At 54.7% G+C, this 24,992-nt stretch overlaps 1 protein-coding gene across 1 annotated transcript in view; it reads left to right on the top strand.

Annotated features, from left to right (window-relative positions):
- Positions 1-21,181, top strand: part of LOC146058340 (FH2 domain-containing protein 1-like) — a 41,036-nt gene extending 19,855 nt beyond the window's left edge. The window contains exons 2-12 of the mRNA XM_083170618.1: positions 1,867-2,410; positions 2,814-2,875; positions 2,979-3,081; positions 3,168-3,253; positions 6,323-6,423; positions 6,752-6,822; positions 7,419-7,526; positions 9,078-9,148; positions 13,065-13,182; positions 16,296-16,460; positions 19,887-21,181. Of these exons, the coding sequence (XP_083026744.1) occupies positions 1,943-2,410; positions 2,814-2,875; positions 2,979-3,081; positions 3,168-3,253; positions 6,323-6,423; positions 6,752-6,822; positions 7,419-7,526; positions 9,078-9,148; positions 13,065-13,182; positions 16,296-16,460; positions 19,887-20,648 (2,115 nt within the window). The 5' untranslated portion in view covers positions 1,867-1,942 and the 3' untranslated portion in view covers positions 20,649-21,181. The remainder of the gene's footprint in view (positions 1-1,866; positions 2,411-2,813; positions 2,876-2,978; positions 3,082-3,167; positions 3,254-6,322; positions 6,424-6,751; positions 6,823-7,418; positions 7,527-9,077; positions 9,149-13,064; positions 13,183-16,295; positions 16,461-19,886) is intronic.
- The last annotated feature ends 3,811 nt before the right edge of the window (positions 21,182-24,992 follow it).

Raw genomic sequence — 24,992 nt, 5'->3', positions numbered from 1 at the left:
CCCACCCCCCACATGACCTGCCCATAGTACAGATCTCCCTATACAGACATGACCCACCCCACACATGACCTGCCCATAATACAGATCTCCCTATACAGACATGAGATGCCCCAACATGACCTGCCCATAGTACAGATCTCCCTATACAGACATGAGACACCCCCCACATGACCTGCCCATAGTACAGATCTCCCTATACAGACATGACCCACCCCACACATGACCTGCCCATAATACAGATCTCCCTATACAGACATGCCCCCCCCTCTCCACCCAACATGACCTGCCCATAGTACAGCTCTCCCTATACAGACATTAGATGCCCCAACATGACCTGCCCATAGTACACATCTCCCTATACAGACATGAGACACCCCCCACATGACCTGCCCATAGTACAGATCTCCCTATACAGACATGACCCACCCCACACATGACCTGCCCATAATACAGATCTCCTTATACAGACATGAGATGCCCCAACATGACCTGCCCATAGTACAGATCTCCCTATACAGACATGACCCACCCCCCACATGACCTGCCCATAGTACAGATCTCCCTATACAGACATGACCCACCCCCCACATGACCTGCCCATAGTACAGATCTCCCTATACAGACATGACCCACCCCCCACATGACCTGCCCATAATACAGATCTCCCTATACAGACATGACCCACCCCCCACATGACCTGCCCATAGTACAGATCTCCCTATACAGACATGACCCACCCCACACATGACCTGCCCATAATACAGATCTCCCTATACAGACATGAGATGCCCCAACATGACCTGCCCATAGTACAGATCTCCCTATACAGACATGAGACACCCCCCACATGACCTGCCCATAGTACAGATCTCCCTATACAGACATGAGATGCCCCAACATGACCTGCCCATAATACAGATCTCCCTATACAGACATGAGATGCCCCAACATGACCTGCCCATAGTACAGATCTCCCTATACAGACATGACCCACCCCCCACATGACCTGCCCATAGTACAGATCTCCCTATACAGACATGACCCACCCCCCACATGACCTGCCCATAGTACAGATCTCCCTATACAGACATGACCCACCCCCCACATGACCTGCCCATAATACAGATCTCCCTATACAGACATGCCCCCCCCCTCTCCACCCAACATAACCTGCCCATAGTACAGCTCTCCCTATACAAACATGACCCCCCCCCACCCAACATGACCTGCCCATAGCACTGCTCTCCCTATACAGACATGACCCCCCACCCAACATGACCTACCTATAGTACAGCTCTCCCTATACAGACATGACCTCCCCAAACACACACCCAACATGACCTGCTTATAGCACAGCTCTCCCTATACAGACAGGAGATGACACTGGACATTACTCCACGTGACCTGATCACTTGAATTGGTAAATAATATGGCAATTTAGCAATTGTCCTCTGTGTGATTCTGGGGATCACCTAATAAGGTCAGGACAATACATAGGGGACCTGTAATGGCTGCCTCGGGATGCTGCAAGCCCTGCGAGAGGGGCACATTTATGAGGTCTCCTGAGATGTATCTTCTGGTTTTCACACCTCATGATGGGGGTTGTGTGAGGAGTCGGCCATGATGGGGGTTGTGTGAGGACTCGGTCATGATGGGATAGTGTGAGGAGTCGGCCATGATGGGGTTGTGTGAGGACATGGTCAAGATGGGATAGTGTGGGGAGTCTGCCCCGGTGGGGACTGTGTGGGGAGTCTGCCCCGGTGGGGACTGTGTGGGGAGTCTGCCCCGGTGGGGACTGTGTGGGGAGTTGGTCTCAGCAATAGAATAAGTACTTTTGTAGTGACTATTGATTCTCCTCTTTCGTAGACTGAACTCCTGTCACCAAGAAGATGCCCTGATGATGCCTGATTCATAAAATAACAACTTACCTTCACTAGGGCAAATGGATGAGACCGCTGCTCTCTCCATGGTCACCTTAAGGAACACCCCTTCCCCACCCGTGCCCCCATGCCCACCACCCCTTCCTTCGGTATGCCTTTCCTTGCCACCATCATCGACTGTGTCAGTTGGGTCATCTCAGCCTCCACCACCACCTCCACCTGGAACATTCTCCCTGCCACCGGCTCCTCCTCCACCTTCTCATACAGTCTCCTTTCCCAATGCTCCACCTGTTCCTTTACGCTCCGGAGACCAACGTAGACCTAAACTGCGCAACTTCAACTGGGATGCCTTACCCGCTGAGAAAGTGTTGGGGGGGCATAATCTATGGACTTGTGGCCCTCAGGGGACCAGTCTGCAAATAGATGTCGCACACATGGAGGAACTCTTTGGACAAAGAGAAGAAATTCGTAAGCCAAGAGGACCACGCAGTTTTCGAGCTCGACCTCTTAGGGGGGTCACTGAACAAGAGGTGAGACGTGACTTAGAGTTAATGGACAGAAAACATAAATTATGTATAAAGGATGAACACCATCCATGTGCCAAGCCTGCTATTGCCGGCCACTGTCCCCAGGCCCAGCCATTGCTGTCCCCATTTGCAGTGTGGCCAGCCAGTCCCATTACTGACCAAATAACTGTTCACCATTTCTCACCATGTACCTAACCTCCATTGCTGTCAATCCACTGTGCCCAGTCTCCAATAGCAACAACCAGAGTCTTGCTATGACAGGACAGTTGTTCCCATGACCCCTGATAGGCCATTGCACGTGTATCAGATCGATATATATATATATCAGTGTGAGGCATGTGTTGGACGCTTTCTCAGCTCTATAAGATGCACCCAGCAGTGCTGACCCTGTGTTTTCTCTATACAGGTAGCTCTTTTGGACTCAAAGAAGAGCATGAACCTGGGGATATTCTTGAAACAGTTTAAGAGGTGAGTCTGCTGCGCCCCGATAGTTCTCTTCCTTCCCCTCACCAGTCCGGGGCTTTCTCCTGCAGTCTTATCTCACACAGTGAATCTTTCTAAATCTCTGTAGACCGGTACAAGTGATGGTTGAAGACATACGGCGAGGGGTAGGATCAAACTTTGGGGCTGAGAAGTTGGGGGAGCTACAGCGGCTGCTACCTGAGAAAGATGAGGTAATGAGTAGCCGCTGTATTGGGAGAGGTGGAGGTTGGTCTATATTGTATAGTGACAATGAGACGCTTTCTCTTATGCCAACAAGGTGAAGAGGCTCCGTGCATTTAAAGGAGACCGGAGCCAACTGTCTGATCCAGAGCTGTTCATGGTGATGCTGGTGGAGCTTCCCAGGTGAGAACTCTTCCTCCATCACATACACATGTGCACCACCATCTACACAGATCCAACACACTGGTAACCGTGAGCACCATGTGCCCAACCACCATTACTAACCACTCAGTATGTGCACCACCATCTACACAGACCCAACACACTGGTAACCGTGAGCGCCATGTGCCCAACCACCATTACTAACCAGTCAGTATGTGCACCACCATCTACATAGACCCAACACACTGGTAACCGTGAGCGCCATGTGCCCAACCACCATTACTAACCACTCAGTATATGCACCACCATCTACATAGACCCAACACACTGGCAATCCTGAGCACCATGTGCCTAACCACCATTACTAACCACTCAGTACTGTATGTGCACCACCATATATACAGACCCAACATACTGGTAATCCTGAGCACCATGTGCCCAATGACCAATACTGATAACTCAGTATGTGTACCACCATCTACATAGACCCAACACACTGGTAACCCTGAGCCCCACGTGCCCAACCACCATTACTAACCACTCAGTATGTGCACCACCATCTACATAGACCCAACATACTGGTAGCCCTGAGCACCATGTTCCCAACCACCATTACTAACCAGTCAGTATGTGCACCACCATCTACATAGACCCAACACACTGGTAACCGTGAGCGCCATGTGCCCAACCACCATTACTAACCACTCAGTATATGCACCACCATCTACATAGACCCAACACACTGGTAACCCTGAGCACCATGTGCCCAACCACCATTACTAACCACTCAGTATGTGCACCACCATCTACATAGACCCAACACACTGGTAACCCTGAGCGCCATGTGCCCAACCACCATTACTAACCAGTCAGTACGTGCACCACCATCTACACAGACCCAACACACTGGTAACCATGAGCGCCATGTGCCCAATGACCAATACTGATCACTCAGTATGTGCACCACCATCTACACAGACCCAACACACTGGTAACCGAGAGTGCCATGTGGCCAACCACCATTACTAACCAGTCCGTATATGGACCACCATCTACATAAACCAACCACACTGGTAACCGTGAGCGCCATGTGCCCAAACTCCATTACTAACCAGTCAGTACGTGCACCACCATCTACATAGACCCAATACACTGGTAACCCTGAGCACCATGTGCCCAACCACCCCTGCTGACCACTCAGTATGTGCAGCACCATCTACTGTACATAGACCAAACACACTGGCATCCCTGAGCACCATGTGCCCAATGACCATTATAAGCCAGTCGATACGTGCACCACCATCTACATAGACCCAACACACTGGCAATCCTGAGCACCATGTGCCCAACCACCATTACTAACCAGACAGTATATGGACCACCATCTACATAGACCCAACACACTGGCAATCCTGAGCACCATGTGCCCAATGACCATTATAAACCAGTCGATACGTGCACCACCATCTACATAGACCCAACAAACTGGTAACTCTGAGCACCATGTGCCCAACCACCATTTCTAACCAGTCAGTATGTGCACCACCATATACACAGACCCAACATACTGGTAATCCTGAGCACCATGTGCCCAATGACCAATACTGATCACTCAGTATGTGCACCACCATCTACATAGACCCAACATACTGGTAATCCTGAGCACCATGTGCCCAACCACCATTACTAACCAGTCAGTATGTGCACCACCATCTACATAGACCCACCACACTGGTAACCCTGAGCACCATGTGCCCAACCACCCCTGCTGACCACTCAGTATGTGCAGCACCATTTACTCTACATAGACCAAACACACTGGCATCCCTGAGCACCATGTTCCCAATGACCATTATAAGCCAGCCGATACGTGCACCACCATCTACATAGACCCAACACACTGGCAATCCTGAGCACCATGTGCCTAACCACCATTACTAACCACTCAGTACTGTATGTGCACCACCATATATACAGACCCAACATACTTGTAATCCTGAGCACCATGTGCCCAATGACCAATACTGATAACTCAGTATGTGTACCACCATCTACATAGACCCAACACACTGGTAACCCTGAGCCCCACGTGCCCAACCACCATTACTAACCACTCAGTATGTGCACCACCATCTACATATACCCAACATACTGGTAGCCCTGAGCACCATGTGCCCAACCACCCCTGCTGACCACTCAGTATGTGCAGCACCATCTACTGTACATAGACCAAACACACTGGCATCCCTGAGCGCCATGTGCCCAACCACCAAACTGGAGTAAGAACAACACAGATGCCCCCTACTAGGCAATAAGGTCTAATCATGAAGCAGTGAAAATAACGGAGAATGTGTATTCTATAGAATTCTACATAGCCGCTGAGTGGTTGCCATAGGCAACTTCTCCGGTGGCTCATTTCTCCTCTTTGCACTGCTTGATGAATAAACCCCCAAAATCGTGACCCTTATCCGTGGAATCGGTACATCTGTCAGAATGAACTTAGGTCTACAGTCATTAGGTCGACCCCACTAGGTCGACTGGCAGGAAGGTCGACCTGACTTAAGGTCGACCTGACTTAAGGTCGAATTTGCATAAAGGTTGACATGAGGAATGTCGACTGGTCATAAGGTCGACATGGGTTTTTCACTGTTTTTTTATTTGAATGTCGACATAGTTGACATGGACACAGTTGGCAATGAGAATCGGACCCTCGCATTGCTTGCTTCGCTCGCAATGCTTCGGGCACGGTGGCTCGCTTCACTCGCCACAGCTTTAATAACCTCCTCCATGCCCTAGTGGATGGTAGGGCATGAAATACCGCCTGTCAGCACATGTCGGCTCAAAAAACAGTGCAAAACCCCATGTCGACCTTATGACCAGTCGACCTTCCTCATGTCGACCTTTATGCAAATGCAACCTTAAGTCATGTCGACCTTGGCCCATGTCGACCTTAAGTCAGGTCGACCTTCCTGCCAGTCGACCTAGTGGGGTCGACCTAATGACTGTAGAAGTTCATTCTAATAGATGACCGCTTCCCTTATCCGTATGGCTGCCATGATCCAGACATTACGTGTTTTCTCCTCTCCGTAGCTTCGCTCAGCGCCTGCAGGTGATGATTCTGAAGGAGGAATTCTTTCCTCAGCTGAACTCTCTGAAACAGGCCGTGGAGATCCAGACAGTGGCTGCCACAGGTGAGCGGGCGGTGGCGTGGACAAGTCCCATGAAGAAAGCATGTAGTGTGGGTTTTGTTCAGAAGTGATCCCTTCCATTCTTCTGCACTGGGCAGAAGTCGGGCGGCCCTCCTCTAGGCGCTGGCACCTACAGCTGGGCAGCCATATTTTCAGGAATGTGGCGAATACCTGGCACGTTTAGAGGTTTATCTCAATCTTCAGAATGATATAGGCCATTACTCTTGCTCAGATCAGGGCTGGGAGAGCATGGTTGGAGGATGATGGTTGTTGTCTATGAAACTAGAGGAATTATTGTCCTTACATTCACCATTGTATGTTTTGTCTGTAGAGCTTCTGCAGTGTGAGGAGCTTCATGTGATCATTCACCTGGTGCTAAAAGCTGGAAACTACATGAACGCAGTGAGTTACCCCAATATGTCCCCTCAGTTCTACTTCCATTCATCTATACAGAAACCTGGTACTGGGGATTGGCGTGGAGTCATGACACCTGGAGCAAGCTCATGTCACCTCCCAACATATACACAAGCACACACACTGTCCCAACATGGAAAAATAACACACAATAGCCCCCCCAAGCCCCCTGCAGAAGACTGACCTCACCTGCAGGGCTGTCCCAGATAGCTGCAGAGATAATCCCAGGAGACCAACCTACATTTGCTTCAGAAGGTCCACACCAGTGAGTGTCGTCCTCCAAAGAGTCCAGACCAGGCCAGTTGGTTGAAACTTGGTCCCATGTCCTCAGCACCTCATCGTCATCTTCAGTACTCATTACCTTAGCATTTCATTCCCTTCCCCAGCCTCCCCTTCACTCTTCAGTCCTTTAATACTATCCTCTTATCCTCAGCCAAAGCCCTTACACCTTGCTAAGCCACTGCCCTATCAGCATCCACCGTCCAGCAGCCACATCGCCATCCACAGTCGGTATGTGGTTATTAGGTCTACAATCATTTGGTTGACCACTATTTGTCATTGTTATAATGATATTACTCCTGAAGGGTGGATATGCTGGGAGCGCAATGGGATTTCGTATGGGATCTCTTCTGAAGTTGGCGGACACCAAAGCAAATAAACCTGGAATGAACCTCATGCACTTTGTGGCCAGGGTAAGAGGGAACATTAATCAAATACAACTGCAGCAGGTGGAAGATGATGTGGGAAATTTCCCCGGGGGCTGGCAACCCAAGCATGTTCTAATCTGGTAGTGGCTAGTGTATATACTGTACATGACCATGCATGGGTGGCTGGACAGGGAGAGGTTTGTAGATGGGTGGATCACACTGGTACCCTGACCGCACTGGTTATAGATGGGTGGCTGGACAGGGAGTGGTCTGTAGACTGGCGAGTGATACTGGTACCCTGACTGCACTGGTTATAGATGGGTGTCTGGACAGGGAGAGGTTTGTAGATGGGTGGGTCATACTGGTACCCTGACCACACTGGTTATAGATGGGTGGCTGGACAGGGAGTGGTCTGTAGACTGGCGGGTGACACTGGTACCCTGACCACACTGGTTATAGATGGGTGGCTGAACAGGGAGTGGTCTGTAGACTGGCAGGTGACACTGGTACCCTGACCACACTGGTTATAGATGGGTGGCTGGACAGGGAGTGGTTTGTAGATTGGCTGGTGACACTGTTACCCTGACCGCACTGGTTATAGATGGGTGGCTGGACAGAGTGATCTGTAGACTGGCGGGTGACACTGGTACCCTGACCGCACTGGTTATAGATGGGTGGCTGGACAGGGAGAGGTTTGTTGACTGGCGGGTGACACTGGTACCCTGACCGCACTGGTTATAGATGGGTGGCTGGACAGGGAGTGGTCTGTAGACTGGTGGGTGACACTGGTAACCTGACCGCACAGGTTATAGATGGGTGGCTGGACAGGGAGAGGTTTGTAGACTGGCGGGTGATACTGGTACCCTGACTGCACTGGTTATAGATGGGTGTCTGGACAGGGAGAGGTTTGTAGATGGGTGGGTCATACTGGTACCCTGACCACACTGGTTATAGATGGGTAGATGGACAGGGAGAGGTTTGTAGATGGGTGGATGACACTGGTACCCTGACCGCACTGGTTATAGATGGGTGGCTGGACAGAGTGATCTGTAGACTGGCGGGTGACACTGGTACCCTGACCGCACTGGTTATAGATGGGTGGCTAGACAGGGAGTGGTCTGTAGACTGGCGGGTGACACTGGTACCCTGACCACACTGGTTATAGATGGGTGGCTGGACAGGGAGTGGTCTGTAGATTGGCTGGCAACACTGGTAACCTGACCGCACTGGTTATAGATGGTTGGCTGGACAGGGAGTGGTCTGTAGACTGGCGGGTGACACTGGTACCCTGACTGCACTGGTTATAGATGGGTAGATGGACAAGGAGTGGTCTGTAGACTGGCGGGTGACACTGGTACCCTGACCACACTGGTTATAGATGGGTGGCTGGACAGGGAGTGGTCTGTAGATTGGCTGGCAACACTGGTACCCTGACTGCGCTGATTATAGATGGGTGGCTGGACAGGGAGAGGTTTGTTGACTGGCGGGTGACACTGGTAACCTGACCGCACTGGTTATAGATGGTTGGCTGGACAGGGAGTGGTCTGTAGACTGATGCCCGCAGTTGTATATTTATGTTTGTATATTTGCTAACAGGAGGTTGAGCGGAACAACAGCGCACTTCTGACTTTCCCGGAGAAGATGCCGCACATCAGCCAGGCGTCTCGGTGAGGAACCATTTCTGCATTAACTACTTTATATAACTGCAGATATTATTCACAGTACAATGGTCATAAGAAGCCAACTGTGTCACCTTGTGCTGACATCCCAGCCTGGCTTCTGTCCCCTCCACACTACTGACACTGCCCTCACTAAGATCTGCAATGATCTTTATGCTGCCAAACGTAAGGGCCACTAGGATGTTATTCTCCTTGTCCTCTGCTATTTCTGACACAGTGGATCTCCTTCTGTCACTTGGTCTGCGTGATACTTCCCTCTCCTAGCTGTCCTCCTGCCTCACTGCCCTCCCACCTTTCTGCCCTCTCCTGCCTGGCTGGCCTCCTACTACCTCTCTGCCCTCTCCTGCCTGGCTGGCCTCCTACTACCTCTCTGCCCCCTCCTGCCTGGCTGGCCGCCTCCTACCTCTCTGCCCTCTCCTCCTGGCTGGCCACCTCCTACCTCTCTGCCCTCTCCTGTCTGGCTGGCCGCCTCCTACCTCTTTGCTCTCTCTTGCCTGGCTGGCCGCCTCCTACCTCTTTGCTCTCTCTTGCCTGGCTGGCCTCCTCCTACCTCTTTGCTCTCTCTTGCCTGGCTGGCCTCCTCCTACCTCTCTGCTCTCCCTTGCCTGGCTTGCTGCCTCCTACCTCTCTGCTCTCTCCTGTCTGGCTGGCCGCCTCCTACCTCTTTGCTCTCTCTTGCCTGGCTGGCCGCCTCCTACCTCTTTGCTCTCTCTTGCCTGGCTGGCCTCCTCCTACCTCTCTGCTCTCCCTTGCCTGGCTGGCCTCCTCCTACCTCTCTGCCCTCCCCTGTCTGGCTGGCCTCCTCCTACCTCTCTGCCCTCTCCTGCCTGGCTGGCCTCCTTCTACCTCTCTGCCCTCTCCTGCCTGGCTGGCCTCCTCCTACCTCTCTGCCCTCTCCTGCCTGGCTGGCCTCCTCCTACCTCTCTGCCCTCTCCTGCCTGGCTGGCCTCCTCCTACCTCTCTGCCCTCTCCTGCCTGGCTGGCCTCCTCCTACCTCTCTGCCCTCTCCTGCCTGGCTGGCCTCCTCCTACCTCTCTGCCCTCTCCTGCCTGGCTGGCCTCCTCCTACCTCTCTGCCCTCTCCTGCCTGGCTGGCCTCCTCCTACCTCTCTGCTCTCCCTTGCCTGGCTGGCCTCCTCCTACCTCTCTGCCCTCCCCTGCCTGGCTGGCCTCCTCCTATCTCTCTGCTCTCCCTTGCCTGGCTGGCCTCCTCCTACCTCTCTGCCCTCTCCTGCCTGGCTGGCCTCCTCCTACCTCTCTGCCCTCTCCTGCCTGGCTGGCCTCCTCCTACCTCTCTGCCCTCTCCTGCCTGGCTGGCCTCCTCCTACCTCTCTGCCCTCTCCTCCTGGCTGGCCGCCTCCTACCTCTCTGCCCTCTCCTGCCTGGCTGGCCTCCTCCTACCTCTCTGCCCTCTCCTGCCTGGCTTGCTGCCTCCTACCTCTCTGCTCTCTCCTGTCTGGCTGGCCGCCTCCTACCTCTTTGCTCTCTCTTGCCTGGCTGGCCGCCTCCTACCTCTTTGCTCTCTCCTGCCTGGCTGGCCGCCTCCTACCTCTCTGCCCTCTCCTGCCTGGCTGGCCTCCTCCTACCTCTCTGCCCTCTCCTGCCTGGCTGGCCTCCTCCTACCTCTCTGCCCTCTCCTGCCTGGCTGGCCTCCTCCTACCTCTCTGCCCTCTCCTGCCTGGCTGGCCTCCTCCTACCTCTCTGCCCTCTCCTGCCTGGCTTGCCGCCTCCTACCTCTTTGCTCTCTCTTGCCTGGCTGGCCGCCTCCTACCTCTTTGCTCTCTCCTGCCTGGCTGGCCTCCTCCTACCTCTCTGCCCTCTCCTGCCTGGCTGGCCTCCTCCTACCTCTCTGCCCTCTCCTGCCTGGCTGGCCTCCTCCTACCTCTCTGCCCTCTCCTGCCTGGCTGGCCTCCTTCTACCTCTCTGCCTGGCTGGCCTCCTTCTACCTCTCTGCCCTCTCCTGCCTGGCTGGCCTCCTCCTACCTCTCTGCCCTCTCCTGCCTGGCTGGCCTCCTCCTACCTCTCTGCCCTCTCCTGCCTGGCTGGCCTCCTCCTACCTCTCTGCCCTCTCCTGCCTGGCTGGCCTCCTCCTACCTCTCTGCCCTCTCCTGCCTGGCTGGCCTCCTCCTACCTCTCTGCCCTCTCCTGCCTGGCTGGCCTCCTCCTACCTCTCTGCCCTCTCCTGCCTGGCTGGCCTCCTCCTACCTCTCTGCCCTCTCCTGCCTGGCTGGCCTCCTCCTACCTCTCTGCCCTCTCCTGCCTGGCTGGCCTCCTCCTACCTCTCTGCCCTCTCCTGCCTGGCTGGCCTCCTCCTACCTCTCTGCTCTCTCCTGCCTGGCTGGCCTCCTCCTACCTCTCTTCCCTCTCCTGCCTGGCTGGCCTCCTCCTACCTCTCTGCCCTCTCCTGCCTTTCTGCCCTCCTTCTACCTCTCTGCCCTCCCCTGCCTGGCTGGCCTCCTCCTACCTCTCTGCTCTCTCCTGCCTGGCTGGCCTCCTCCTACCTCTCTGCTCTCTCCTGCCTGGCTGGCCTCCTCCTACCTCTCTGCCCTCTCCTGCCTGGCTGGCCTCCTCCTACCTCTTTGCTCTCTCCTGCCTGGCTGGCCTCCTCCTACCTCTTTGCTCTCTCCTGCCTGGCTGGCCTCCTCCTACCTCTTTGCCCTCTCCTGCCTGGCTGGCCTCCTCCTACCTCTCTGCCCTCTCCTGCCTGGCTGGCCTCCTCCTACCTCTCTGCCCTCTCCTGCCTGGCTGGCCTCCTCCTACCTCTCTGCCCTCCTCCTACCTCTCTGCCCTCTCCTGCCTGGCTGGCCTCCTCCTACCTCTCTGCCCTCTCCTGCCTGGCTGGCCTCCTCCTACCTCTCTGCCCTCTCCTGCCTGGCTGGCCTCCTCCTACCTCTCTGCCCTCTCCTGCCTGGCTGGCCTCCTCCTACCTCTCTGCCCTCTCCTGCCTGGCTGGCCTCCTCCTACCTCTCTGCCCTCTCCTGCCTGGCTGGCCTCCTCCTACCTCTCTGCCCTCTCCTGCCTGGCTGGCCTCCTCCTACCTCTCTGCCCTCTCCTGCCTGGCTGGCCTCCTCCTACCTCTCTGCCCTCTCCTGCCTGGCTGGCCTCCTCCTACCTCTCTGCCCTCTCCTGCCTGGCTGGCCTCCTCCTACCTCTCTGCCCTCTCCTGCCTGGCTGGCCTCCTCCTACCTCTCTGCTCTCTCCTGCCTGGCTGGCCTCCTCCTACCTCTCTGCTCTCTCCTGCCTGGCTGGCCTCCTCCTACCTCTCTGCTCTCTCCTGCCTGGCTGGCCTCCTCCTACCTCTCTGCCCTCTCCTGCCTGGCTGGCCTCCTCCTACCTCTCTGCCCTCTCCTGCCTTTCTGTCCTCCTTCTACCTCTCTGCCCTCCCCTGCTTGGCTGGCCTCCTCCTACCTCTCTGCTCTCTCCTGCCTGGCTGGCCTCCTCCTACCTCTCTGCTCTCCCTTGCCTGGCTGGCCTCCTCCTACCTCTCTGCTCTCTCCTGCCTGGCTGGCCTCCTCCTACCTCTCTGCTCTCCCTTGCCTGGCTGGCCGGGTAAAACTTGGTTGGACGGAACATTTAAACCCAGTTCACCCAGTTTGGAACAAACACCCTGTAGTATCACTGCTTAGTGAATGACTTCAAATAACTGTCACACTTTCCAGGCTACCCAGCAGGAGCACAGAGAGAGTTCAACTGTCACATTTTCCAGAGCACAATGGTGAAGCCTACATCACAACCAAGTGCGATAATAATATTCGGTCCATCTACAGACCAAAAGCTTTATTATATGATGTGTCCTGATCAGACGCTGCCATCATAGAAATCACCCATACGCTATTATTGTATATATCATTATCCACAATGATAACCTCAATGCCTGACCCTACAGCCCCCTTATGTCTCCCCAGTATTGTGTCCCAGGAGGTGGAGAGTGATTTGGAGACCCTCACTCAGAGATTGCAGACCACTAAAGAGGCCCTCGGGAATCAATCTGACCTGAAGCACGAGATGGGGCCATTCCTACAGGTGAGTGACACTGCCCAGCAGGGCTGACTGGGAACTACACCTGCTATAGACCCACAAGCTCATAGACTATGTGGCACTGGCAACAGGCCCTGTGTGGGAGGCACTGAGCCAATCAGCTCTTAACTGCCACCATACAAACTGTGGGTCAGTCTGGAGAGTGATAAAGTGAGAGAGATGTTACCACAAATCAGCTCTTGTAACATGGGCGCTAGCAGACCAGTACATGGATATCTCTCTGGCTGTAGAGGGGTCACTGACGGCCTGGAGCTGTGGGGGGGGGAGGGGGCACTGACTATCGGCCTGGAGCTGTCGGGGGGCACTGACTATCGGCCTGGAGCTGGGGGGGCACTGACTATCGGCCCGGAGCTGTCGGGGGGGGGGGGGCACTGACTATCGGCCCGGAGCTGTGGGGGGGCACTGACTATCGGCCCGGAGCTGTGGGGGGGCACTGACTATCGGCCCGGAGCTGTCTGGGGGGGGGGGGCACTGACTATGGGCCCAGAGCTGTCGGGGGGGGGGGGGCGCTGACTATCGGCCCGGAGCTGTCGGGGGGGTGCACTGACTATCGGCCCGGAGCTGTCGGGGGGGGGGGGTGCACTGACTATCGGCCCAGAGCTGTCGGGGGGGGGGGGGGCACTTACTATCGGCCCGGAGCTGTCGGGGGGGGGGGGGGGGCACTGACTATCGGCCCGGAGCTGTCGGGGGGGGGGGGGGCACAGACTATGGGCCCGGAGCTGTGGGGGGGGGGGCACAGACTATGGGCCCGGAGCTGTGGGGGGGGGGGCACTGACTATCGGCCCGGAGCTGTCTGGGGGGGCACTGACTATCGGCCCGGAGCTGTCGGGGGGGGGGGGCACTGACTATCGGCCCGGAGCTGTGGGGGGGGGGCACTGACTATGGGCCCGGAGCTGTGGGGGGGGGGGCACTGACTATCGGCCCGTAGCTGTCGGGGGGGGGGGGGCACTGACTATCGGCCCGGAGCTGTCGGGGGGGGGGCACTGACTATCGGCCTGGAGCTGTCGGGGGGGGTCACTATCGGCCCGGAGCTTTCGGGGGGGGGGGCGCTGACTATCGGCCCGGAGCTGTCGGGGGGGGCACTTACTATCGGCCCGGAGCTGTCGGGGGGGGGGGGGCACTGACTATCGGCCCGGAGCTGTTTGGGGGGGGCACTGATTATCGGCCCGGAGCTGTCGGGGGGGGGGGGGGCACTGACTATCGGCCCGGAGCTGTTTGGGGGGGGGCACTGACTATCGGCCCGGAGCTGTGGGGGGGCACTGACTATCGGCCCGGAGCTGTCTGGGGGGGGGGGGGGCACTGACTATCGGCCCGGAGCTGTGGGGGGGGGCACTGACTATCGGCCCGGAGCTGTCGGGGGGGGGGGGCACTGACTATCGGCCCGGAGCTGTCTGGGGGGGGGGGCACTGACTATCGGCCCGGAGCTGTCTGGGGGGGGGGGCACTGACTATCGGCCCGGAGCTGTGGGGGGGGGCACTGACTATGGGCCCGGAGCTGTGGGGGGGGGGCACTGACTATCGGCCCGGAGCTGTCTGGGGGGGGGCACTGACTATCGGCCCGGAGCTGTGGGGGGGGGGCACTGACTATGGGCCCGGAGCTGTGGGGGGGGGCACTGACTATCGGCCCGGAGCTGTCGGGGGGGGGGCACTGACTATCGGCCCGGAGCTGTCGGGGGGGGGGCACTGACTATCGGCCCGGAGCTGTCGGGGGGGGGGCACTGACTATCGGCCCGGAGCTGTCGGGGGGGGGGCACTGACTATCGGCCCGGAGCTGTCGGGGGGGGGTCACTATCGGCCCGGAGCTGTCGGGGGGGGGGCGCTGACTATCGGCCCGGAGCTGTCGGGGGGGGGGCACTGACTATCGGCCCGGAGCTGTCGGGGGGGGGTCACTATCGGCCCGGAGCTGTCGGGGGGGGGCGCTGACTATCGGCCCGGAGCTGTCGGGGGGGGGGGGGGGGCACTGACTATCGGCCCGGAGCTGTTTGGGGGGGGGCACTGACTATCGGCCCGGAGCTGTGGGGGGGGGGCACTTACTATCGGCCCGGAGCTGTCGGGGGTGGGGCACTGACTATCGGCCCGGAGCTGTTTGGGGGGGGCACTGACTATCGGCCCGGAGCTGTGGGGGGGGGGGGGGACTGACTATCGGCCCGGAGCTGTCTGGGGGGGGGGCACTGACTATCGGCCCGGAGCTGTGGGGGGGGGGGCACTGACTATCGGCCCGGAGCTGTCGGGGGGGGGGGGCACTGACTATAGTCCCGGAGCTGTCTGGGGGGGGGGGGCACTGACTATCGGCCCGGAGCTGTCTGGGGGGGGGGGCACTGACTATCGGCCCGGAGCTGTGGGGGGGGGGGGGCACTGACTATCGGCCCGGAGCTGTCGGGGGGGGGGGGGCACTGACTATCGGCCTGGAGCTGTCGGGGGGGTCACTATCGGCCCGGAGCTGTCGGGGGGGGGGGGGCGCTGACTATCGGCCCGGAGCTGTCGGGGGGGGGGGCACTGACTATCGGCCCGGAGCTGTCGGGGGGGGGGGGGCACTGACTATCGGCCCGGAGCTGTTTGGAGGGGGGCACTGACTATCGGCCCGGAGCTGTGGGGGGGGGCACTTACTATCGGCCCGGAGCTGTCGGGGGGGGGGGCACTGACTATCGGCCCGGAGCTGTTTGGGGGGGGGGCACTGACTATCGGCCCGGAGCTGTGGGGGGGGGGGGGGCACTGACTATCGGCCCGGAGCTGTCTGGGGGGGGGGGCACTGACTATCGGCCCGGAGCTGTGGGGGGGGGGGGCACTGACTATCGGCCCGGAGCTGTCGGGGGGGGGGGGGGGCACTGACTATCGGCCCGGAGCTGTCTGGGGGGGGGGGGGGGCACTGACTATCGGCCCGGAGCTGTGGGGGGGGGGGCACTGACTATCGGCCCGGAGCTGTCGGGGGGGGGGGCACTGACTATCGGCCCGGAGCTGTCGGGGGGGGGGTCACTATCGGCCCGGAGCTGTCGGGGGGGGGGGGGCACTGACTATCGGCCCGGAGCTGTCGGGGGGGCCACTGACTCTCTCGGCCCGGAGCTGTCGGGGGGCCACTAACGGTCTCTCTCTCCCTCTCAGGTGGCGGAGGTGGAGCTGTGTGAGGTGCTCTGCTCCTTGCAGAGTATGCGGGATACCCGTCGCGCCGTGATGGATTATTTCTGTGAGGATGAGGCTTCATTTCGGCTAGAGGAGATATGTCTGGTCTTCACCACTTTCTGCGCCAGGTTCCTGTCTGCCATTCAGGTGAATACGTCCTGTTATCAGCTTATACAGGTTCTAGACTGACCTAGTTCTGCTCTGTGTCCTGCACTCACTGTGGTGGCAATGGTCGATATGAGGGCTGGAAACTGTGTCCATCTGGTTGGGTGCCGGACGGGGTCCCGACAGTCATTTACCCGACGTCAGGATCCACCAACAGACGCGTTTCCGACGGCCACCAGGTAATTCTCCATCGTGGGGGTTTATGACCCCCATAGAGGGAGAATAGAATAGGTGGCGAGCGTAGAGAGCCACCGTGCCCGAAGCATGGCGAGCACAGCGAGCCCACAAGGGGCTTTGTTGCGCTCGCCATGCTGTCTGGGTCCAGCCAGTCGGGCTAATGACTGTCAGGATCCCGACTGTCGGAACCCTATACCACACCCCATCTGGTTATAGATTTGTCCACGGACAGATATAAATAATAGGACGCAGGAACCCCTAGTTATGCAATGTGCATTACCCCGGGGGTCAGGACAGGTGCCCAGGAAGGGTTTTATTGATTAGGAGAATAGAGAAGACTTCAGATCCCACTTTATGGATAGGAGGCTCTTCTAGATTGGCTGAGGTTTAGGGGGAAAATTACTAATATGAAAAACCTAGTTTTTCGTATTAGTATTTTCCCTACGACTGCATACGACTGTTTCAGCCGTATGCAAAGTCGTGTTCCGGAGAGGAATGTACAAAGCAGTCATATACGACTGCTTTGTAACCCTCCGATGGTGTAACCATTCGTATTAGCTGGCCATATATACGGCCGCTAATACGAATTAGTGGAGGCAGTCTGCACGGATCAGTCAGATCCATCATATCAGTCAGATCCGTGCAGGCTGCAGAGTGTTAAAAAATATAGAAAATTAAATAAATTTAAAAAAAAACCGGCGTGGGGTCCCCCCCACAGCTGTAACCAGCACCAGGCTGAAAGAGCCGGGGCCGGTAATTAAAAACCAGGGAACCCGACAAATAGGGGTTCCCCGATTTTTAACAACCAGCCCCAGGCTCCAGGTCCGGGGCTGGTTCCCAAAATACGGGGGACAAAATGACTAGGGGTCCCCCGTATTTCAAGAACCAGCCCCAGGCCAAACCAGCCAGCAGGGTAATGCCACAGCCGGGGGGAGACTTTTTATACAAGTCCCCCCGGCCAAAGCATTAACCCTCTGACCAGTCAGCCTGGCCAGGGGCCCTGGGGGAGTGGGGACCCCCCCAATAAAGGGGTCCCCCCCTCCAGGACTTACCTGACCAGGCTGAAGCCTGGTGCAATCCCCGGTGGCCCTGTGCTGTGGTCACCAGACTGATAGTGGTGTAAAAAAAAGATGAATAAACTATTGTTTTAAACTGTGGAACTATGAGTCCCAGCAAGCCTCCCCTGCAAGCTGGGACTTGGAGAACCACAAGCCTGCGGGGCATTAAAGGGCCCCCTGGGTCTTGTAGTTCCACAGTAAAAAAAAAAGTTAAATAAATACACACTGACACCTTAAAAATAAAAGTTTAATACATACATTACACACACACTGATACTTACCTATCTTGATCCCGTAGGTAGGTCCCAGAGTCTTGATCCGGTGCCTTGTCCTGGTTCCGGATCATGTCGTCATTCTTCATCATGTCGATCTTCATGTCGGCGTCAGGTCCGGGTCCGAAGAAATCCATGGTGGACCTGTGGAAGGAAATCCAACTCACCCAGGTCCTCCATGGAAGTTCTTCTGGCTTGGTCCGACGTTGTCCAGGGCTTCTTGCATCTTCTTCCATCTTCTGGCTTCTTATTCACGCTGCCGGCGACTCCAGCAAAGCTCCCCGACTGTCAGAGCCGCAGAGATCCTTCCTCCTCGGGGTCTGGACTAAGACTGAATTCTGGCCAATCAGAAGCTGACTTTCCTGGCTCCTGATTGGCCGCTAGGCGGCTTCTGATTGGCCAGAATTCAGTCTTAGTCCAGACCCCGAGGAGGAAGGATCTCTGCGGCTCTGACAGTCGGGGAGCTTTGCTGGAGTCGCCGGCAGCGTGAATAAGAAGCCAGAAGATGGAAGAAGATGCAAGAAGCCTGGACAACGTCGGACCAAGCCAGAAGAACTTCCATGGAGGACCTGGGTGAGTTGGATTTCCTTCCACAGGTCCACCATGGATTTCTTCGGACCCGGACCTGACGCCGACATGAAGATCGACATGATGAAGAATGACGACATGATCCGGAACCAGGACAAGGCACCGGATCAAGACTCTGGGACCTACCTACGGGATCAAGATAGGTAAGTATCAGTGTGTGTGTAATGTATGTATTAAACTTTTATTTTTAAGGTGTCAGTGTGTATTTATTTAACTATTTTTTTACTGTGGAACTACAAGTGCCAGCGGGCCCTTTAATGCCCCGCAGGCTGGGACTTGTGGTTCTCCAAGTCCCAGCTTGCAGGGGAGGCTTGCTGGGACTCATAGTTCCACAGTTTAAAACAATAGTTTATTCATCTTTTTTTTTACACCAAGATCAGCCCGGTGACCACAGCACAGGGCCACCGTGGACAGCACCAGGCTTCAGCCTGGTCAGGTAAGTCCTGGAGTTGGGGACCCCTTTATTGGGGGGTTCCCCACTCCCTCAGGGCCCCTGGCCAGGCTGACTGGTCAGAGGGTTAATGCTTTGGCCGGGGGGACTTGTATAAAAAGTCTCCACCTGGCTGTGGCATTACCCTGCTGGCTGGTTTGGCCTGGGGCTGGTTCTTAAAATACGGGAGACCCCTACTCATTTTGTCCCCCGTATTTTGGGAACCAGCCCCGGACCTGGAGCCTGGGGCTGGTTGTTAAAAATCGGGGAACCCCTATTTGTCGGGTTCCATGATTTTTAATTACCGGCCCCGACTCTTTCAGCCTGGTTCTGGTAACAGCTGTGGGGGGGACCCCACACTGTTTTTTTTTTATTATTTCTTTCTTTTTCTGTTTTTTTTACACCTTGCAGCCTGCACGGATCTGACTGATATAATGGATCTGACTGATCCGTGCAGGCTTAAAGCCAAATACGACAGGGAAAGCAAGGTGTATTTTCCTGTCGTATTTGCGTGGGTGTTTCATACCACTTAGCAGCCGTATTATCAATACGGCCACTTAGTAAATCAGGAACCACCATTCTTTTGAATGGTGATTCCTGACGTATTCTATCGATGGTGTAGACATTTGTATTTGTAAATACAAATACGAATGTCCCATCTTTAGGAATACGAATTGTTGTATTTTCGGGATTGTAAATCCCGAAAATACAAATGTGTAAAAAATAGGTGTATTTCTGCCTACGGATACACCTATTTTTTACGAATCCAGTTTGGTAAATTTCCCCCTTAATGTTTTCATGTGTAGTTATAACGTGCCGTCAGGTTTACTCCAAACCATCCTGATGTCCCAATTGACTAATCCAACATGTTCCTCCTATGCAGGACAACAAAGAACGTGAGAAGGCCGAGCACCGGAAGGAACGTCTGGAAAAACGTCGCTCCATAGCCAGTTGTTCCTCACAAGACAAAGACCTTCAAGATGTGGAACTGGAATTTCTGCTGCTTCGGCTTCCCCGAAGAGGGCGCTCAATGAGAGGCCCACGCCCACTTCCCCGCAGCCAATCCACTGAGGTCCTTAATTCCTCCCCTCCATGTGGTATATCGCCCAGATCCCCGGTCCGCGCCACAGTCGGCTTCGCTGCAGAGCCTATTAGAGAGGAGGATGATGCAGTTCTGGACCATAAGCCGAGCCAAGGCTTAAGAAGGCCACGGAAGGACAGCACAGAAGGGGGGAATCAAGAAACCCCTGGAAAACTTCACAGAAGGCACACACTGGCCTGCCTCCCTTACAAAGGGGCAATGACCATGCAGGCCATCCTCCTTTCCTCCCCAGCTGGACATTCTAATCCACCCCAAGACATAGAAGCTGAAACCTTTGTCTACCCTTCTCCTCCTTGCACCCCTAACACAGGATCCCTTAGCCGAGTCCGGAAGCCTCGGACTATAGAGAGTTCACCGAAGGACTCCGCTTCTCCTCCTAATTCATTCAGGCTGGGAGGAATATTTCAAAAGAAAGGATGTCTGAAAAGTCCGGAGCCTCCAATGGTTCCCCTGGCAGAGGATTCCCCACGAGGAGGTAACGAGGCCTCGGCACTTACCACCTTCCTCAGACGGTTTGATACTGCACTGCGCTCGCCTAAATAGGTGCAACTGGATTTTATCCCTAAATTGGAAACTTTGTGTATCCAGGTTTGTAGACCCATCGTCCAATTCCTACATGACTTCGCACATTAGTGTCCTGCGCAGGAGAACCGCTGGTCTTCTGCATGGAACCGGCCAGGGAGACTGGGTTATACGCAGCGCGATGATCACTTCATATATATATATATATATATGGAATCTTGGTTTTAATCTTGGAATATTTAGAAATGCTACAGACAAGTGAGGGGAGAAATGAACAGCGGACAAGTGACTGGGCCGGGTCACACAGAACGCGGGAGACCCCTCACCCCGATAATAGCACTTTATGGGTACTAGAAGAGACAGAATTAGAGCTGGCATTTTATCTGTTCTAACAATTATTTAGAAGTACAAACCGGACTGTCCTGCTCCAGCCATCATGTTCCCATCATGCACCTGGTTGGATTTGCGTGGCGTGCGTCTAAATTGTTTTTTTATTTTTATCTGCAGACAAAGACGGTTTGTAAGTGGATTTAATAAAGGGGATGTATACTGGAGAGAGTGTGAGATTTCTGCCCTAGAAGGGGGTGTAAGCGTGCCTGGTCATGTGACCCTGCCAGTTATGTCCAGCATGGACTGTGGCTTATTGCCTATAGCACGGGTTCCCAAACTTTTTTGAGTCACGGCGCCCTAGAGCATCAAAATGTTTTCAAGGCGCCCAGAGGCCAAATGTTTCTTATTGAGAAATTCGGGAAAAAATATAAAAGTAAGTGCATTATGTTTATGTCACAGTTATCTGGTGAGGGACAGGATTTGCTTCTGTTTGTCCACATACTGTATGTTATGATTGGCAGCCACAAGCACTGGTTTTGCCTGTTACATAATATGAATTGATCCTGGTCCACCAAACCAAGGCAACCCTGATGTCCTGATGCACCCCAGGGTGTCCAGGCACACAGTTTGGGAACCACCCCCCCCCCCCCCCCACGTGCACCACTACAAATCAGACTAGTGTATGGGAACTGTAACGGTCCTCTGTTAGTGATGTCCAGGCTTGAGCACAGGTGACATAATTAGTACCTCAGCTATTTTATACACCTGCACTGTTAGTGCACACCAGTCCCCGGGGTCCAGGGGGCCCCACACTGCAAATGGCTGCCATTTCCCAGAGATAGGCGCACTACACCTTGGGACAGTGATAGGGTCCCCTAGTGGCCGGCTAGAGATGAGGGGGCTCAGCCACATGGCACCTGCACACAGACCATCTCCCATGTCTCCAGCAGGGACCACCATCATTGTCCTACTCCTTTCTCTCTACAGCCTTGGTCGGATGCTATGTTACTGCCGGCTTGCGTTGGGGTTCTCCGGGGTAGTTACACCAGCCACCACTCTCCTGGTGCATATTAGTGTCTGCTGCCCCCTCTGGACGAGTTTGGTATTACATGTGCATTGTGCAGGCATTCCACCTCTGACGTAGCCAGCCACCACTCTCCTGGTGCATATTAGTGTCTGCTGCCCCCTCTGGACGAGTTTTCTTATTACATGTGCATTGTGCAGGCATTCCATCTCTGACGTAGCCAGCCACCACTCTCCTGGTGCATATTATATGTCTGCTGCCCCCTCTGGACAATCTTGGTATTACATGTGCTGGGATTACATTTCTGAGCCACCCACCGCTCTCATATACTGATTTCGAATCTGGGTCCGACATAAGTCACCCATTATACACAGGGCGATCTGGGTTTTAGGGGAGCGATTTATAGCGCATGCGCAGTCATTTATGCACATGTGCAGCTGCTGTGTGCTAGTAGCCGGGCGCTCGCACACAACAGTGGGCCGGGGGGAACGCCTAGCGTTTCATGGGTGTTCCCATGGTAATTCCCCGATGGGTGTCTCAGATCTGCGAGCGCTGGAGAAATTATTCGATGGTTGGCTACCATAAAATGATTTCTCCCCCGCATCCAAGGCTGCAAATGGATGTTTTGGTGCTTTCAACCCGGGTCTAACCGGTAATTACCCGGGTTAAAAGTAGGATGTGAATGGGGTAATAGTAAACCCTCATACAATGGCGCCTGCTGCCCTCCAGTGGTCACTTTATGATTTACTACTGCCATGCTGAGGGGAACATCATTCTGGTCACTTTCTCCATGCGGCATATTCCTGTCTGTCCGGCCACTACACCTGATATCTCTACTCAGCCTTCCATACATGGAGTCACCTCAACGTTGGTTCCCTCTTCTTGTGGGCCCAGTTTACCACCCATGGCCTCAGGCGGTCACTCTACTCCTGACCCTTGTACATCCGTGACCTCTATGTCTCCATACTGTAACTCTTCTATAACCATCTGCAGTCCCTACCAGACTGGACATCCAATTGTTGGAGAAAAGGATTCAGCACCAAAGAAGCAGAAACCAAGTACTGTTATCCCAGCGGGAACCTTACTGCTGCGGCCTGTTTCCTGTCACCTCAGTCTCCCGTGGGACTGTGGAAGGTCCAGGTAAATATCCTGTCACCAACCTGCATCTTTATGGTCTAGATCAGTGGTAGCCAACTCCAGTCCTCGAGAGCTACCAACAGTTCACACTTTCCAGACTGCTGCACAGGTGCACTCATTACTCGCTGACACGTTTTAAAAGATCCACAGGTGGAGCTAATTACTTCACTTGTGATTCTGTGAGGAGATCTGGAAAACATGCACTGTTGGTAGCTCTCGAGGGCTGGACTTGGCTACCCCTGGTCTAGATCAATGTTTCCTCCCTTCAGTCTGACCTCATGCAATTGGTGGACCGGGTAGTGTTGTCTGGGGGCCACAGGGAAAGTGGACACTGAACCTTTTCTCCAGTCAGTCAGTTTTGACGAATGATTGGGCGGTGGATGGGTGATATTGACAATACGGATCACCAGGACTGCGGACCAGGACCCTCACAGTCACCATTGTTAGTCATGACCATGATGGTCGGATATAGATTCACTGGAATATACAGCGGATCGGCTGGAAGGTGTCAGTGGTGGGAGGGGATTTGGGACATTTTCCGCTGGGGTAAAGATCATTACGTTGATAGGTCAACATACATTTGGTCGACACAAGCAAAAAGGTCAACGATTTTTTCCCCCCAGTTTTTATCAGTATGTGGGAGTGGACTCTGTATTAGGGAACCGTGTCTTTCAGACCGCCGCTGCCCAATAACCCTGCAATTACTCTCTACCGCCGCTGCCCAATAACCCTGCAATTACTCTCTACCGCCGCTGTCCAATAACCCTGCAATTACTCTCTACCGCCGCTGCCCAATAACCCTGCAATTACTCTCTACCGCCGCTGCCCAATAACCCTGCAATTACTCTCTACCGCCACTGCCCAATAACCCTGCAATTACTCTCTACCGCTGCTGTCCAATAAACCTGCAATTACTCTCTACCGCCGCTGTCCAATAACCCTGCAATTACTCTCTACCGCCGCTGTCCAATAACCCTGCAATTACTCTCTACCGCCGCTGTCCAATAACCCTGCAATTACTCTCTACCGCCGCTGTCAGACCCCTTCCCAAAGAGCAAATGTACAGATCCCGGTCATTTGCAGGGACGGAGACCCAGAGTTTGAGATCCAGAATGATCCTTTCACACAGAGAAAGGACCCGTGTATTTCATGATATTCCCAGGTGAAAATCTCATTTTCTGTCTGAAAGGGGTATTATTACTCTGTTTAAAAATCATGACCTTTTCGCTGTGTTTGTATCATACCTTCTGCCTGACAACCAATAGTGATTGACTTAATGACCACATTCCCTTCCTCTGATGCTCCTCAATCTTCTCTCCAAGAAGCCAGAAAGTTTAGACATCTCTTAAGGCCCATAAACACTAGAAGATTATCTGTACAATCTGGCTGGTTGGAATGAAAATGAAAATTGACCATTTGCTCCCAAACATGGAAAACAGACACAAATTGGTCAATTTAAGGCCCATACACACTAGAAGAGGTGAAAAACTAAATATATTGGTGACCATTTTCCCTTGAGCTGAAAGATATTGTGCATCCATACTGATGGGTGCATGAGCAATATTGCCATCAATATCACTCAGAAGCCCCTTTGTGAACAAGATTGTTGCCAATATCGTATAGTGTTACACAATATTCACCTAGTGGATTCCTTGGAGACTTGTGTGTTATCGCTTTACAAACACCCCCCCAATATCGATACTATTTGTGTAAATGCCAGATCTAACCATGCCCCCAATCCCTTTGACTCTGAATAGGATTCTATAAGATCCAGTTCATATCACATGAAGGCTGCCCTCTCTCCCCATTGGTCTTTGTATGGCGGCCCTGGTAGAGTAATACCAGCTAATTTGAATATTAATGGTTTGTGGGTC

The sequence above is a fragment of the Crinia signifera genome, chromosome 2, assembly GCF_055691185.1.
Source record: "Crinia signifera chromosome 2, ASM5569118v1, whole genome shotgun sequence".
Classification (NCBI taxonomy): domain Eukaryota; kingdom Metazoa; phylum Chordata; class Amphibia; order Anura; family Myobatrachidae; genus Crinia; species Crinia signifera.
Note: the sequence above shows the minus strand (reverse complement) of the source record. Positions and strands in the feature narration are given on the sequence as shown.